General features: G+C 44.7%; 1 protein-coding gene and 1 non-coding gene across 4 annotated transcripts in view; both read right to left on the bottom strand.

The window, feature by feature from the left end:
* Positions 1–1,926: 1,926 nt before the first annotated feature.
* On the bottom strand, positions 1,927–2,028 carry LOC142449533 (U6 spliceosomal RNA). Its single transcript, XR_012784685.1, has one exon. It is a non-coding gene; the product is annotated as a U6 spliceosomal RNA (small nuclear RNA).
* Positions 2,029–3,079: 1,051 nt separating this feature from the next.
* Positions 3,080–11,525, bottom strand: part of HRH1 (histamine receptor H1) — a 129,866-nt gene continuing 121,420 nt past the window's right edge. For all 3 annotated transcript variants that reach the window (XM_075550026.1, XM_075550025.1, XM_075550027.1), the window contains one exon: positions 3,080–8,756. In XM_075550026.1, the coding sequence (XP_075406141.1) occupies positions 7,261–8,721 (1,461 nt within the window). In that variant the 5' untranslated portion in view covers positions 8,722–8,756 and the 3' untranslated portion in view covers positions 3,080–7,260. The remainder of the gene's footprint in view (positions 8,757–11,525) is intronic.

The following is an 11,525-nucleotide window of genomic DNA, read 5'->3' as shown; positions in this document are numbered from 1 at the left end:
TTCGTATTTCAGGTACAACTATTGGTCTCTCCTCATCCAGACAAAGGAAAAGTGAATAAAACTGAAGACACGTGAAACAATTCGCCTAATGGACTCCGTCACAGCGACTCTAGGACCTGAGAACAGAACAAGTAGGTGGAACCCAGCCACCACTATCAACTGCTCTGAAATGGGTCCCCTTGGAAGCCAGAGTGGGAGAAAAATGGAGAACAGAACGCAGATTCAGAAGAAAGGTCATTGGTCCTGGTCAGACAGGGACTGGTAGGAACCCGGAAACTGCGTCCTTGCCCTTAGACTCCCTTCAGGTCTGGAAATGAGTCTCGTGACTCAACTTTCAGTCAAACAATAAGACAGATCTATAAGAGAGACAATACCATCAAGTATAATCAAGCAAGTGAGATCAGAAGGGCAGTATTTCCCAAAAGACATTGCTCAGAAGGGTTAGAAAAGAAGGAGGTATGGAAACCGGAAACCCAGAGGGGAAGTAGGATCCGTGATGCTACACTGTGGGGATTGCATTCATTGACAGGAAATAAAACATGTATGAACTGTGGAGCAGAAAGCCGATCTGCTCTATAAACTGTCACCCAATGAAAAGTTAAACTAGATAGAAGATGCCTATAAAACATTTTGCATTAGGGGTCTTTCCTCTCTAGACCATTAGGTGAGTGCTTAATCACCTGCCACCCCAGGACCCCTCTGAAAGAAGAGAGGCTGGGAAAATGTAAGTGGCTTGATGAAGAACAAAGGCTTTGGGGCCAAGACTCTAATGGAAATCTCTTTTAAATGAAAAACAAGGGAACAACCAATCAGAGACTGAACCCTCAACTCACTGCTATCTGGTTGATGCAAGATCATAGCGGCCCTACAGGACAGGGTTACCCCTGTGAGTTTTTGAGACTTTAACTCTTTACCAGAATAGAAAGCCTTCTCCTTTGGAACAGCTGGTGGTTTCAAACTGATGACCTCGCGATTAAAATCCCAATGCATATCCACTACACCACCAGGGTTCCTTAAAACAAGGAGAGCCTTTATTCAAGAAGATTATTGCAAAAGGGCAAAAGAACTATCACAGTAGAGCAAACTCTGACCACAAGATGGGCAACCCATCTCAAGGGTTAGTCAAATGTAAAGGAGGGTTTGTTGTTCTTGTTGCTGGTTTTCAATAGGAAGGAACAAGCAACACTAGAAAGGAATGCAGGGAAGTTGAGTTAAAGGGTAGATTGGTTGGATCTGAGAATGTTTTCTCTTGAGGAAAGCCTAGTCTCAGGCTGAGGATGGATAAAAATTCAGGAGCCTGCAGAAAGATGTGTTTAACTAAGGTTCGGGTAACAAGTATTTTGTTCCATTTCATCAACGGGGAGTAGTTCAGCTCATCACTTATGAGAAAGGATCGGAAAGTTGAAGTATCTAGGGGCAATGGAGCCCTAGTGGTATAGTGGGCTATAAGTTAGGCTGCTACCTACAAGATCTGCAGTTCAAAACCCCCATCCACTCTGTGGGAGGAAGATGAGGCTTTCTATTCCTATAAAGAGTTACACTCTCAGAAACCCACAGGGCAGTGAGTCACAATGGCCATGAGCTTGAAGTTTGGGGGATAATGATGAAGCCCTAGTGGAATAGGAGTGACGTGCTCGGACACAATGAATTCAGTTGATTTCTTGTTCTTGTTGTTGGGTGTGGTGGTCCTTGGGTGGTGCAACCAGTTAATGCTCTTGGGTACTCACCAAAAGACGGAAGGTTTGAATCCACTCAAAGGCACCTCAGAAGAAAGGTCTGGAGAGCTATTTGCTAAACATCAACTATTGGAGACCCTCTGGAGCACACCAGTTCCATCCATGGGACCACCATGAATTGGAATCAACTCAACAGCAACCGATCTGTAACAAACACCTTTTGGGGTTTCTGCCAAACTCACAATATTCTCTCTCTCTGGAATGCTTCACAAATTTGCATGTTACTCTTGTACAGGGGCCATGCTAATCTCTCTGTACTGTTCCAATTTTAGATATCTTCCTTTTTGGGTATCATCGCCACCCATGCAAGTACCACATGAGCCACCTGCCTGTGTATTTTACTGAAGCAGAAGTGGGCACATAACGATTCTGTGCCATGAGTTTGGGGATATTTGAATTGATACTCATGGAGAATAAGATTAGAAATAGTTCATACGGGTCCACGGCAGAATTCTGGAAGGAATGTCCTTGAATCCTTAATGCTGAGGTACCTGAGGCTGACAGGGTGCAAGCCCTTCCCAAAGCGAGGTCATTCGAAACTCCACTGAAGCCCAGAAGTAACCCAGAAACCATTCACCACCGTTTCTGTCACTTGCAACCTCCCTGTAGCTCCATGGGGTTGGAACCATGTCCGTCTTGCTCTTTGTGGTTCCTCCATACCTTGCATAAGCCTACCCCAAGAAAGACTCAAAATGTACTCGGTGAATTAACAGATAAGGTCTGAACTAATGCGAGATTCAGAACTAATTGTTGCTCAGGCCCCTTAGGTGGCCTCCTTGTTAGCAGGGAACTAGAGTGGGATTCAGAATAGAAAACCTGTCCCTATTGTCTTGGATGGGGTGGGGACCAGCTTTTGGTAGAGACACCATTAGGGCATCAAGACCGTGGAGTATGAAGCATTAATAGAGCTCTAGACCTGGGAGCCGCAGAAAGGTACAGAATGTTCTCAAAGATAGCAGGGCAGTGAGGCCCCATGACACAAATTCAAGGCCACGGTGAATCAGCCCAATCCACCGCGACTCTTGTTCTAATCGCAGTTACCGAGAGCCCATACTCTCCACAGGGGAACCCAGAGCTAAGCCAACCTGGATTTTGAAAGCTTACTGGCAAATTACATCTTAACAGCTTTGTTCCATCACATGAGAAGAGGCTCAGCATCATTTTGACTCATTGTTAAGCCAATTAAATCTATCTCCTGGAAGTTCATGCCATGCTGAAAGCCAAAAAGCCAGATGACCAATTCACCAGTGGTCAGTTTGGTAACTGGTATAGTTTCTGAATGAATGCTTAACTAAAATGACCAATTTATTTATTTTTATTTTTAAAATCATTTTATTGGGGGCTCAAACAACTCTTATCACAATCCATACATACGTCAATTGTGTAACATTCATTGTCATTTATACATTCATTGTCCTCATCATTCTCAAAACATTTGCTTTCCGCTTGGGCTCTTTCTTGGAATCAGCTCATTTTTTCATTTTTTCCTTCCCTCCCTGCTCCCCACTCCCTCATGAACCCTTGATAACTTATAAATTATGATTTTGTCATATCTTACACTGCCCAACGTCTCCCTTCACCCACTTTTCTTTTGTAAAATGACCAATTTATAAAGTCAACAGTAATGCCTATCAGATGAAATGACTTCGTGAGCTTTTAAAGATTTATGTGATACTGTAGTTGACTGGTTTTCAGTTTGTCTTCAGAGAAAGCAAAGTATTTTCATTTCATCAAAAGCTAAGGGTGGTTTGGTTTTCCTTGGGATATATTTCCTTATGAATATATTAATGAGAGATATGTTCTTGAATACAGATATTATTTTTGATTACATGAATATTATGCCACCCAGTCTCCTCTTTCTGTCCTCATCTTGCCTCTTCCCCCACCCCATGGCCCAGTGCCTCCCTGGAAACCAGTTACTATACATTTCACAAGGAGTCCTCGTGGCACTGTTGAGTAAGCATTGGTACGCTAGCTTCCAGGTTGGTGGTTCAAACTTGCTGCTCCTCCACGCTGTCTGCTTCCTCAAAGATTTGCAGTCTCAGAAGCCCCAGATAAGGGCCACGATGAGCAGGAATCAACTCAATGGCCATGGGTATAACTTCATGAAAATAGTAGAAAACAATGTTTAAAAATTTCATCCAATATGAATTATTGTAAGCCTTGTAATTAGTTAGTACCAATTTTCAGTAATCAGTAAACTTGGTACATCTGCCAAATAGGTCATTCTGGAATTGACTTTACACATATCAGCCTGAAGGCTGTAAGAAGAAACCTGAAGGGGTGACCTTATCCCTTAGAGCTCTTCTTATCCAAAGTTGCGATCTTATGGCAGTCTTCTCGCATTAAGGATCTGTTTTAATATCTTAGGCAGAAAGTTTGGCTTCAGCTGCATTTTGTGCACGCAACCAGTCATGTGTTTTTGCCTGGATATGCTGGTGCTGAATGATGTCAGCACCAGAATCCATTGCTTTTCATAAATTCACACAGTTAATTCACACAGTCAAGAGTAGGAAGAACAGGCTGATACAGTGGAAAACAAGCAGATTTCAGAATCAGATTCCTTAACCTTCAGTATTTCAGTTTGTCTATTTGTGAAAGCAAGGAGATCACCTTCATGGGGTTGACATGAATGTTAAACTAGGTCGCACATACATAGTATAGCCTCATTATAGTTAAACGACATATGTGAGCGTCTCCTGGGTATCTGACATTGGCCGGCACCAAAAACATTCTATAAAATAATGCCTGGGCCTTAATTGCCGTGCTTAGGTTTTGTGTCAACTTGTTGGGGACCATAATCCTTAGTAGTGTGGCAGGAAGGCTACACTCATAAGGTGCAGGTCACAGCCTGATGATGTCTCTCTGGGGGTGTGGCCTAGTCAATAGCTATAAATAGACTGTGGGAAACTGGCTATCTCTTCGTCCTCCTGCTGGCCTGGATCCTGTGTCTGGTTCCCTGTACTTGTTCATCACCCTGGTTGGTTGGCCCAGGAGCTGCACGAGTCTGGAAGAGCACCTCCCCCCCCAGCATCTGACCCACCAACCAGAGACAGACTCTAGGGCTTTCCTGTGGTACAGTTAAATGGGCCCCTCTCTTTATATACATTTCTTTTTTCCCCATTTATTTATTTTTAAACATTTTATTAGGGACTCATACAACTCTTATCACAATCCATACATACATCAATTGTATAAAGCACATCTGTACATTCTTTTTTTTTTACATCTGTACATTCTTTGCCCTCATCATTTTCAAAGCATTTGCTCTCCACTTAAGCCCTTTGCATCAAGTCCTCTTTTTCCCCTCCCTCTCCGCTCCTCCCTCCCTCATGCATCCTTGGTAATTTATAAATTATTATTTTGTCATATCTTGCCCTATCAGGCATCTCCCTTAACCCCCTTTTCTGTTGTCCATCCCCCAGGGAGGAGGTCACATGTAGATCCTTGTAATCGGTTCCCTCTTTCCAACCCACTCACTCTCTACCCTCCCAGCATCGCCCCTCACACCCCCTGGTCCTGAAGGTATCATCCGCCCTGGATCCCCTGTGCCTCCAGCTCCCATCTGCACCAGTGTACATCCTCTGCTCTATCCAGACTTGCAGGGTAGAATTCGGATCATGGTAGTTGGGGGTGGGGAGGGAGCATTTAGGAACTGGAGGAAAGCTGTATTCTTACTGTAAATTAGGCGAGGCATTACACTTCTAATGACAAAACTTTTAAAGAGCTCTCAGATAATGAAATGAACCACTGCTCAGTCCTCTGACAACTTCGCAATTGTTATGTTTGGGCCCATTAAGTTTCTTTCTGGAACATCTATTTCACTGGCTGGGTTTTCCAGAAAGTGTGGCCTAATACACTAACCATTTGCACTTATTTTTTGAGTTATTCTCAGACTCATATCAGGTCTTTTTGACCCCCAAAGTCAGTTCTTAATCCCTTCTCTTTACTGCTTTCCTGAATTATGTTCACCAATGTAAGTAAGGGGCTTTTTAAATGTTTTTGGATCCTGAGGGATCTTGATATGAAACTCATAGGTCCTTTGGACAATTGTTTCGTGACCTAAAGACAAACCAGCTGCGGCTTCTAAGCTAAGGTAAATATCTCTTAAACTTGTCTATTTTGAACAGTTGGAGGTGCAAGACAGAAGGCCAATGAAGCACTAGAGCACTCATGCTTGGGCTTGCTTTCTCTATGTACATATACACACATATACACATACATATATTTTCCTAAAAACACTTACAGCTTGACCAGAAACCCAAGAGAAACCCTATAGCAAATATTTTAACAGTTGTCAGTAAATCTGAATATGTCTGCTCAGTCCAGGACACTACAAAAGGTAGAAATAAAATAAACCACTGGACAGTATCGTTTTAAACATCATACTTAGGTAGGTAAAAAGATCTCATTTTAAAAGACCATGCAAACAAGGAACACAAGATACATTTTACTGGTTTGAACAAGCGCTCCAATTTCCTACACATGTACAGTTTTGCGTCAAGTTTTAAAATATAAATCACAATCAGATTGGGATATAAACGCCATGTTCTCATGCTTTTGTTGGTTTTACTTAGGAAGTATGACTATAAAAGTTCATGGTAACTTTTAAACAAGCACAACTGAACTCACAGGTCAGAAGAGGCCACGGATTTATTCTATGTCAGCTATTTTACTTACCAGCATAGGTTTTTAAGAATGGCTACCATCTCAGGAACAGGTGTGTGTGTGTGTGTGTGTTTAGAAAAACAAATCTTTGTCTTTTGGAGAAACTATAGTACAAGGCAGGGTTTTGATTCTAGCTCCCTCGCGTAGCTAAATATGTGACCTTTCAATCTACTTAAACTTGCTGCACCTCAATTTTAAGAGACAAAGGGCTTTGGGGTTGAAAAGAGAAGGAAGTTTAAGCTACTCGATTTCCTACTCCAAGACATGCGAGAGTAAGAACGATAAGGCAGAATTTCCAGGGTGGTTGCAACACTGGTTCTGGAGAAACTTCTAGAAGAGGCTCAGAAGAGAGGTGTTTTGAGAAGTGGTGACCACAGAGGGACAACTGTCCTGTCTCTCAAGACACCCCCTTTTAGGGAGCATTTATCTGTAAAGTACATACACAGTCTCCACACTGTCATCCAACTCCATTCCAGGAAAGTCCAAGCGCTCTAGCTAATTGTTCCAGTGAAACGCGACCAACACGTCCCTCCAGTTGCTAATTAGAACTGAACTTGAATTGCAAGCAGTCTGAAGCTCCCAAGTTTCCTGAGGTGCAAGAGAGTTGTGTCCAGTTCAGATTCCCTTGGAAATACTCTGCTTTCTACTTAGAGCACACTGTCTCTGCTGACCCCCACCATCTCCTGCTGTCCTTCTGGTGGTGCATAAGAACTTCCCAAACAATCCACAGCCCTGATGACTGTTGTCTTGACTTCAGAAAGTCCAGGTACCTGGCAACACACAGGCCTTCACCCTCTGTTACCTTGTAGGGCACCCTCAGCACTACTTTGTTAAAAAAACAACCTCAAAAACTCCTTTAGGAGTGAATGCGCAGGATTTTCTTGAAAGTCTTCTTGAAATTCTCATTGCACAAAGGGTAGATGAGGGGGTTCAGTGTGGAGTTGACATAACCCAGCCAGATGGTGAACATGTGCACGTAATCATTGCAGCATTTCTCGCAGAAGGCAACGACCATGAAGAAGACGAAGTAAGGAATCCAGCAAAGGATGAAGGCAGCCATGATGAAACCCAATTGTTTGGCTGCCTTCCATTCTCGGTTCATGTGCAACCCGGACACATACTGCCTTGAATGTGAGCGAAACCTCTTCCATGTGAGCTTGATATAGTCCAGGCCTGTGGTGGACTCACTTCTTGTTCGGTCTCTTCCAGATGCTGGCTCAGTGGGGGTGTCAGAGTCTGTCCGGGAGAAGGACTGGCTATCTACTATGGTCTGGTCCTCGGATGTCTCACCAGCTTCTTGTGTGTTTAGGACCTCCTCACCTATCTCAAGCTGACTCTGGTTGATGGATGCATAACTGCTACTGTTCCCTTCCCCCGCTGTCTGCCTCTGAACCATGTTGAGTGGCAAGCAGTGGAGCTTGGCTGCTACTCCATCCTCCTCTTGGGGGAAGACAGTTGGGGACTTGGGCTCGTGCGCATCTTGGGATAGTGGCCTTGTGGCGGCGGGTCCATCACTGGCAACTTTTGGCTTCCTTTTGAGAACCTCCATGAAAGACCTCTTCCCTGGTCTCTGGGCACCCACCCTGGGATTCTCTTGCCTTAAACTAATTTCAAAGAAGGCTGGGAGGGATCCATTGGTGAGCTCCCGGTGCTGACAGTGTTGCTGTACAGCTTTGTAGATCTTGGCGTAGAACCAGAGCATGAGCAAGGTGGGCAGGTAGAAGTTGATGATGGCAGTCATAACCTTGAACCAGGTGACATTGTAGAAGTCTGTCTCGCACTTGTCCTCCTGGCACCGTGTACCCCCTGGTATGAAGTGATGCCAGCCTAGAATGGGGATAACCCACAGGAAGGCAAGGAACCAGGCACCTACGATGGTGGCCAACGCTCGGCTCTTGGTGCGATACCTCAGGTACCGGAGGGGCTGCTGGACAGAGCGGTAACGGTCAATGCACAAGATGAAGACGCTAAAAATGGACGCGGTGCTGGCCACGTAGTCCATGGAGAGCCAAAAGAGGCAGAGAGGCCGTCCCAGGGACCACTTGGTCATGATGAGGTAGAGGATGTTCATGGGCATGACGATTGCTCCCACCATCAAGTCTGCCACCGAGAGGCTGACAATGTACAGGTTACCCACGGTGTGCAGGGTCCGCTCAATCCGGACGGCATACAGGACCAGCAGGTTGAGGCCCACTGTGACCAAGGAGATGGTGCTCAGGACCACCACCAGGGGCATCAGTTGGGGGGTGGCCATGGCAGTCTTGTTTCCTGGACACATCTTCTCTCCTACGATGCAGGAAGAATTGGCAAAGGTCATCAGCACAAGAGGGGCCTCCGGATCCAGCTCACTCCCTGGGGAGAAAGACACAAAGATTCAGATCAGGGATTTGATGATGAGAAGCAGCCCTGTGCGCATCACTCTAAGGTTGTATGTTTGATGGTACTGCTGCTTGCCGACCTGGTAGCCACAGTCCCCCTTTCCTCTATTCATCCATGAATTCGCTAACTCGCTCAGTGGCAGTTTTGTTCATGGGACTGTTCTAGGTGTTGGGGATTTACCAACAAACAGACAAAAGGCCTCTGGCGTGGTGGGGCTTACAGTTCAATGAAGCATCTGGTTACTAAAACAAACAAACAAGACAAATAGTTTGTACAATTCTGATTTTCCACATGTTCTGGAAAGGTGGGATGCATCCCGATCGGTCTTAACTGAAAAATGGCAAGAAATTGATCTAGGAGCAGGAGCCCTGGTGGTACAGGGGTTAAGCACGTATGTGCTACATGAAGCCTGAATCCTCCAACTGCTTTGTAGAAGGAAGATGGGCTGCCTGCTTCCATAAGGACAGACAGCCTCGGAAACCCTGTGGAAAGGCCTGCTTGGTTCCCAGAATCGACTCCATAGTAATGGGTTTGTTTGGGTTGGTCTAGGACTGGGCATGAGACACAATTTGGGCCAATGAAATAGGAGGAAGTCTGATGGTAGAGAGAGGGCCCTTCATCTCTGACACATAATCAAAGGAGGGATCGTTACGCACTAGTCCCCGACTCCTTGCTGGGAAGTGAGAGACCCGAGAGTCTGGGGCTAGGAGAGAGGGCCCTTCATCTCTGACACATAATCAAAGGAGGGATCGTTACATACTAGTCCCCGTCTCCTTGCTGGGAAGTGAGAGACCCGAGAGTCCGGGGCTAGTGGCAGCCATTCGGGAACCACAAGAGAGATGCCCACAGACTTGGGAGACACAAACACAGATGCCTGCTGTCTCTGAGCTGCTACATCAGCCCTGGAGGTCTCATTGCTCTAGACTTGTTCTGGAAAATTAGACATCTTTTTTGTTTAAATCGCTGTTAGGGGAGTTTTTCTTGCAACTAAAACCACCTTTAACAAACATGAAGGTTACAAGGGGATGCCCCAGGGCTACACAAGGCAGGCAATATATGTAGCATTCTCCTCTAGAATATTGGGTCTGAAATGGGAAAAGGGCTATGCTACTTGAAAAACATGCGAATCGTGTTATTTTTTATTGATCATAAACAGCAAATGGTGGAGTTTTTTTTTTAGAACACAAAGTCTATAAAGTAATGTGTAACAAAACCTCCTTAACTAGTCAGACTCGAAAAACAGTGTTCATTCTTGGCTAATTGGTGATCCTCAGCTGAGATATGTAACAATTTTCATTGTGACTTCCCTCCGCCAAAAATTATGTCTGAATCTTAATCCACAGACCTGTCTAGGTGACCTTGTTGGGAAAAGGGTCTCTGTGAGTATAATTAACTTACAGACCTTGATATGATTCATTCAGGCATACTCTAATGCCAGGAGCAATTATTGTAAGACAAAGGCCAAGGGAGATTTCAGACAGACAAGGAGGAGAAAGTGTAGATGCCTATGTATCTATAGAAGAAGGAGGAGAAAGTGTAAGTGCCTATGTATCTATAGAAGAAGGAGAAAGTGTAGATGCCTATATATCTATAGAAGAAGGAGAAGAAACTGTAGATGCCTATATATCTATAGAAGAAGGAGGAGAAAGTGTAGGTGCCTATATATCTATAGAAGAAAACGATGTGCAAACAAAGGCAGAGAACGGAGGGATGGATGCGGCCACAAGACAGGTAAGCCAACAATCTTCAGACTACAAGAAGCATGAAAAAGAATCTCTCCTATGCCTCTGGAGTGCGGCCCTGCCAACACCTTGATTTCAGACGCCTCGTCTCCAGAACTGTCAGAGAAGACATTTCTGTTGAGAGTCACCCAGCTTGTGGTAAATTATACAACTGCTGTTGTTAATGCTGTCGGATGCCACTGGATTGACGTCGACAGAACAAAATACGTACGACCTGGTCCTGTGCCACCCCACAATCATGGCTATGTTTTGAGCCCATTGTTGCAGCCACGGAGTCAATCCATGTCACTGAAGGTCTTCCTCTCGTTTGCTGACCCTGTCAAACAGGATGTCTTTCTGTAATGACTGCACCCTCCTGACAATTTGTCCAGGTATGTGAGAAAAAGTCAATGTCCTTCCCTACGAAGAATTATGGTTGAAAAAAAAAAAAAGAATTATGGTTGTAACTCTTCCAAGATAGATGGTCAAGACTTTTCACCAACACTCGAATTCAAGTGTATCAAATCCTTCCCAGGCTTCCATGTTCATTGTCCAATTTCCTTGCACATTTGAGGTGACTGAAAATATCGTGGCTTAGGTCCTTAAAGCACCTTAGTCCTGAAGCAACATGTTTGCCCTTTAATACTTTGAAGAGGTCGTTTGAATCAGATTTGCACAACGCAATATGTGGCCTTCTTTCTTGACTCTTATTTTCCTGGATGTTGATAGTGAACCTGCTAGGGAGCCAGAATAAGGATTAAGGGGGTTGTCTCCCCAAATGCCTGCATAGGGCCACAATAAAGGAGCTTCAGGGAAATCAGGCACCCATTAGACACCTATGGAAAAATCCAAACTGAGCCCTGGAAGACTAGGACCACCTAAGCGCAGGTGAAACAACCTAGTCACTACCTAGGCCAGTGGTTCTCAACCTTCCTAATGCGGTGAGCCTTCAATACAGATCCTCATGTGGTTGTGACCCCAACCATAAACTTATTTTCATTGCTACTTCCTGTCATTTTGC

This window comes from Tenrec ecaudatus, chromosome 5 (assembly GCF_050624435.1).
Source record: "Tenrec ecaudatus isolate mTenEca1 chromosome 5, mTenEca1.hap1, whole genome shotgun sequence".
Taxonomy (NCBI): domain Eukaryota; kingdom Metazoa; phylum Chordata; class Mammalia; order Afrosoricida; family Tenrecidae; genus Tenrec; species Tenrec ecaudatus.
This window is presented reverse-complemented; position numbering and strand designations above follow the sequence as displayed.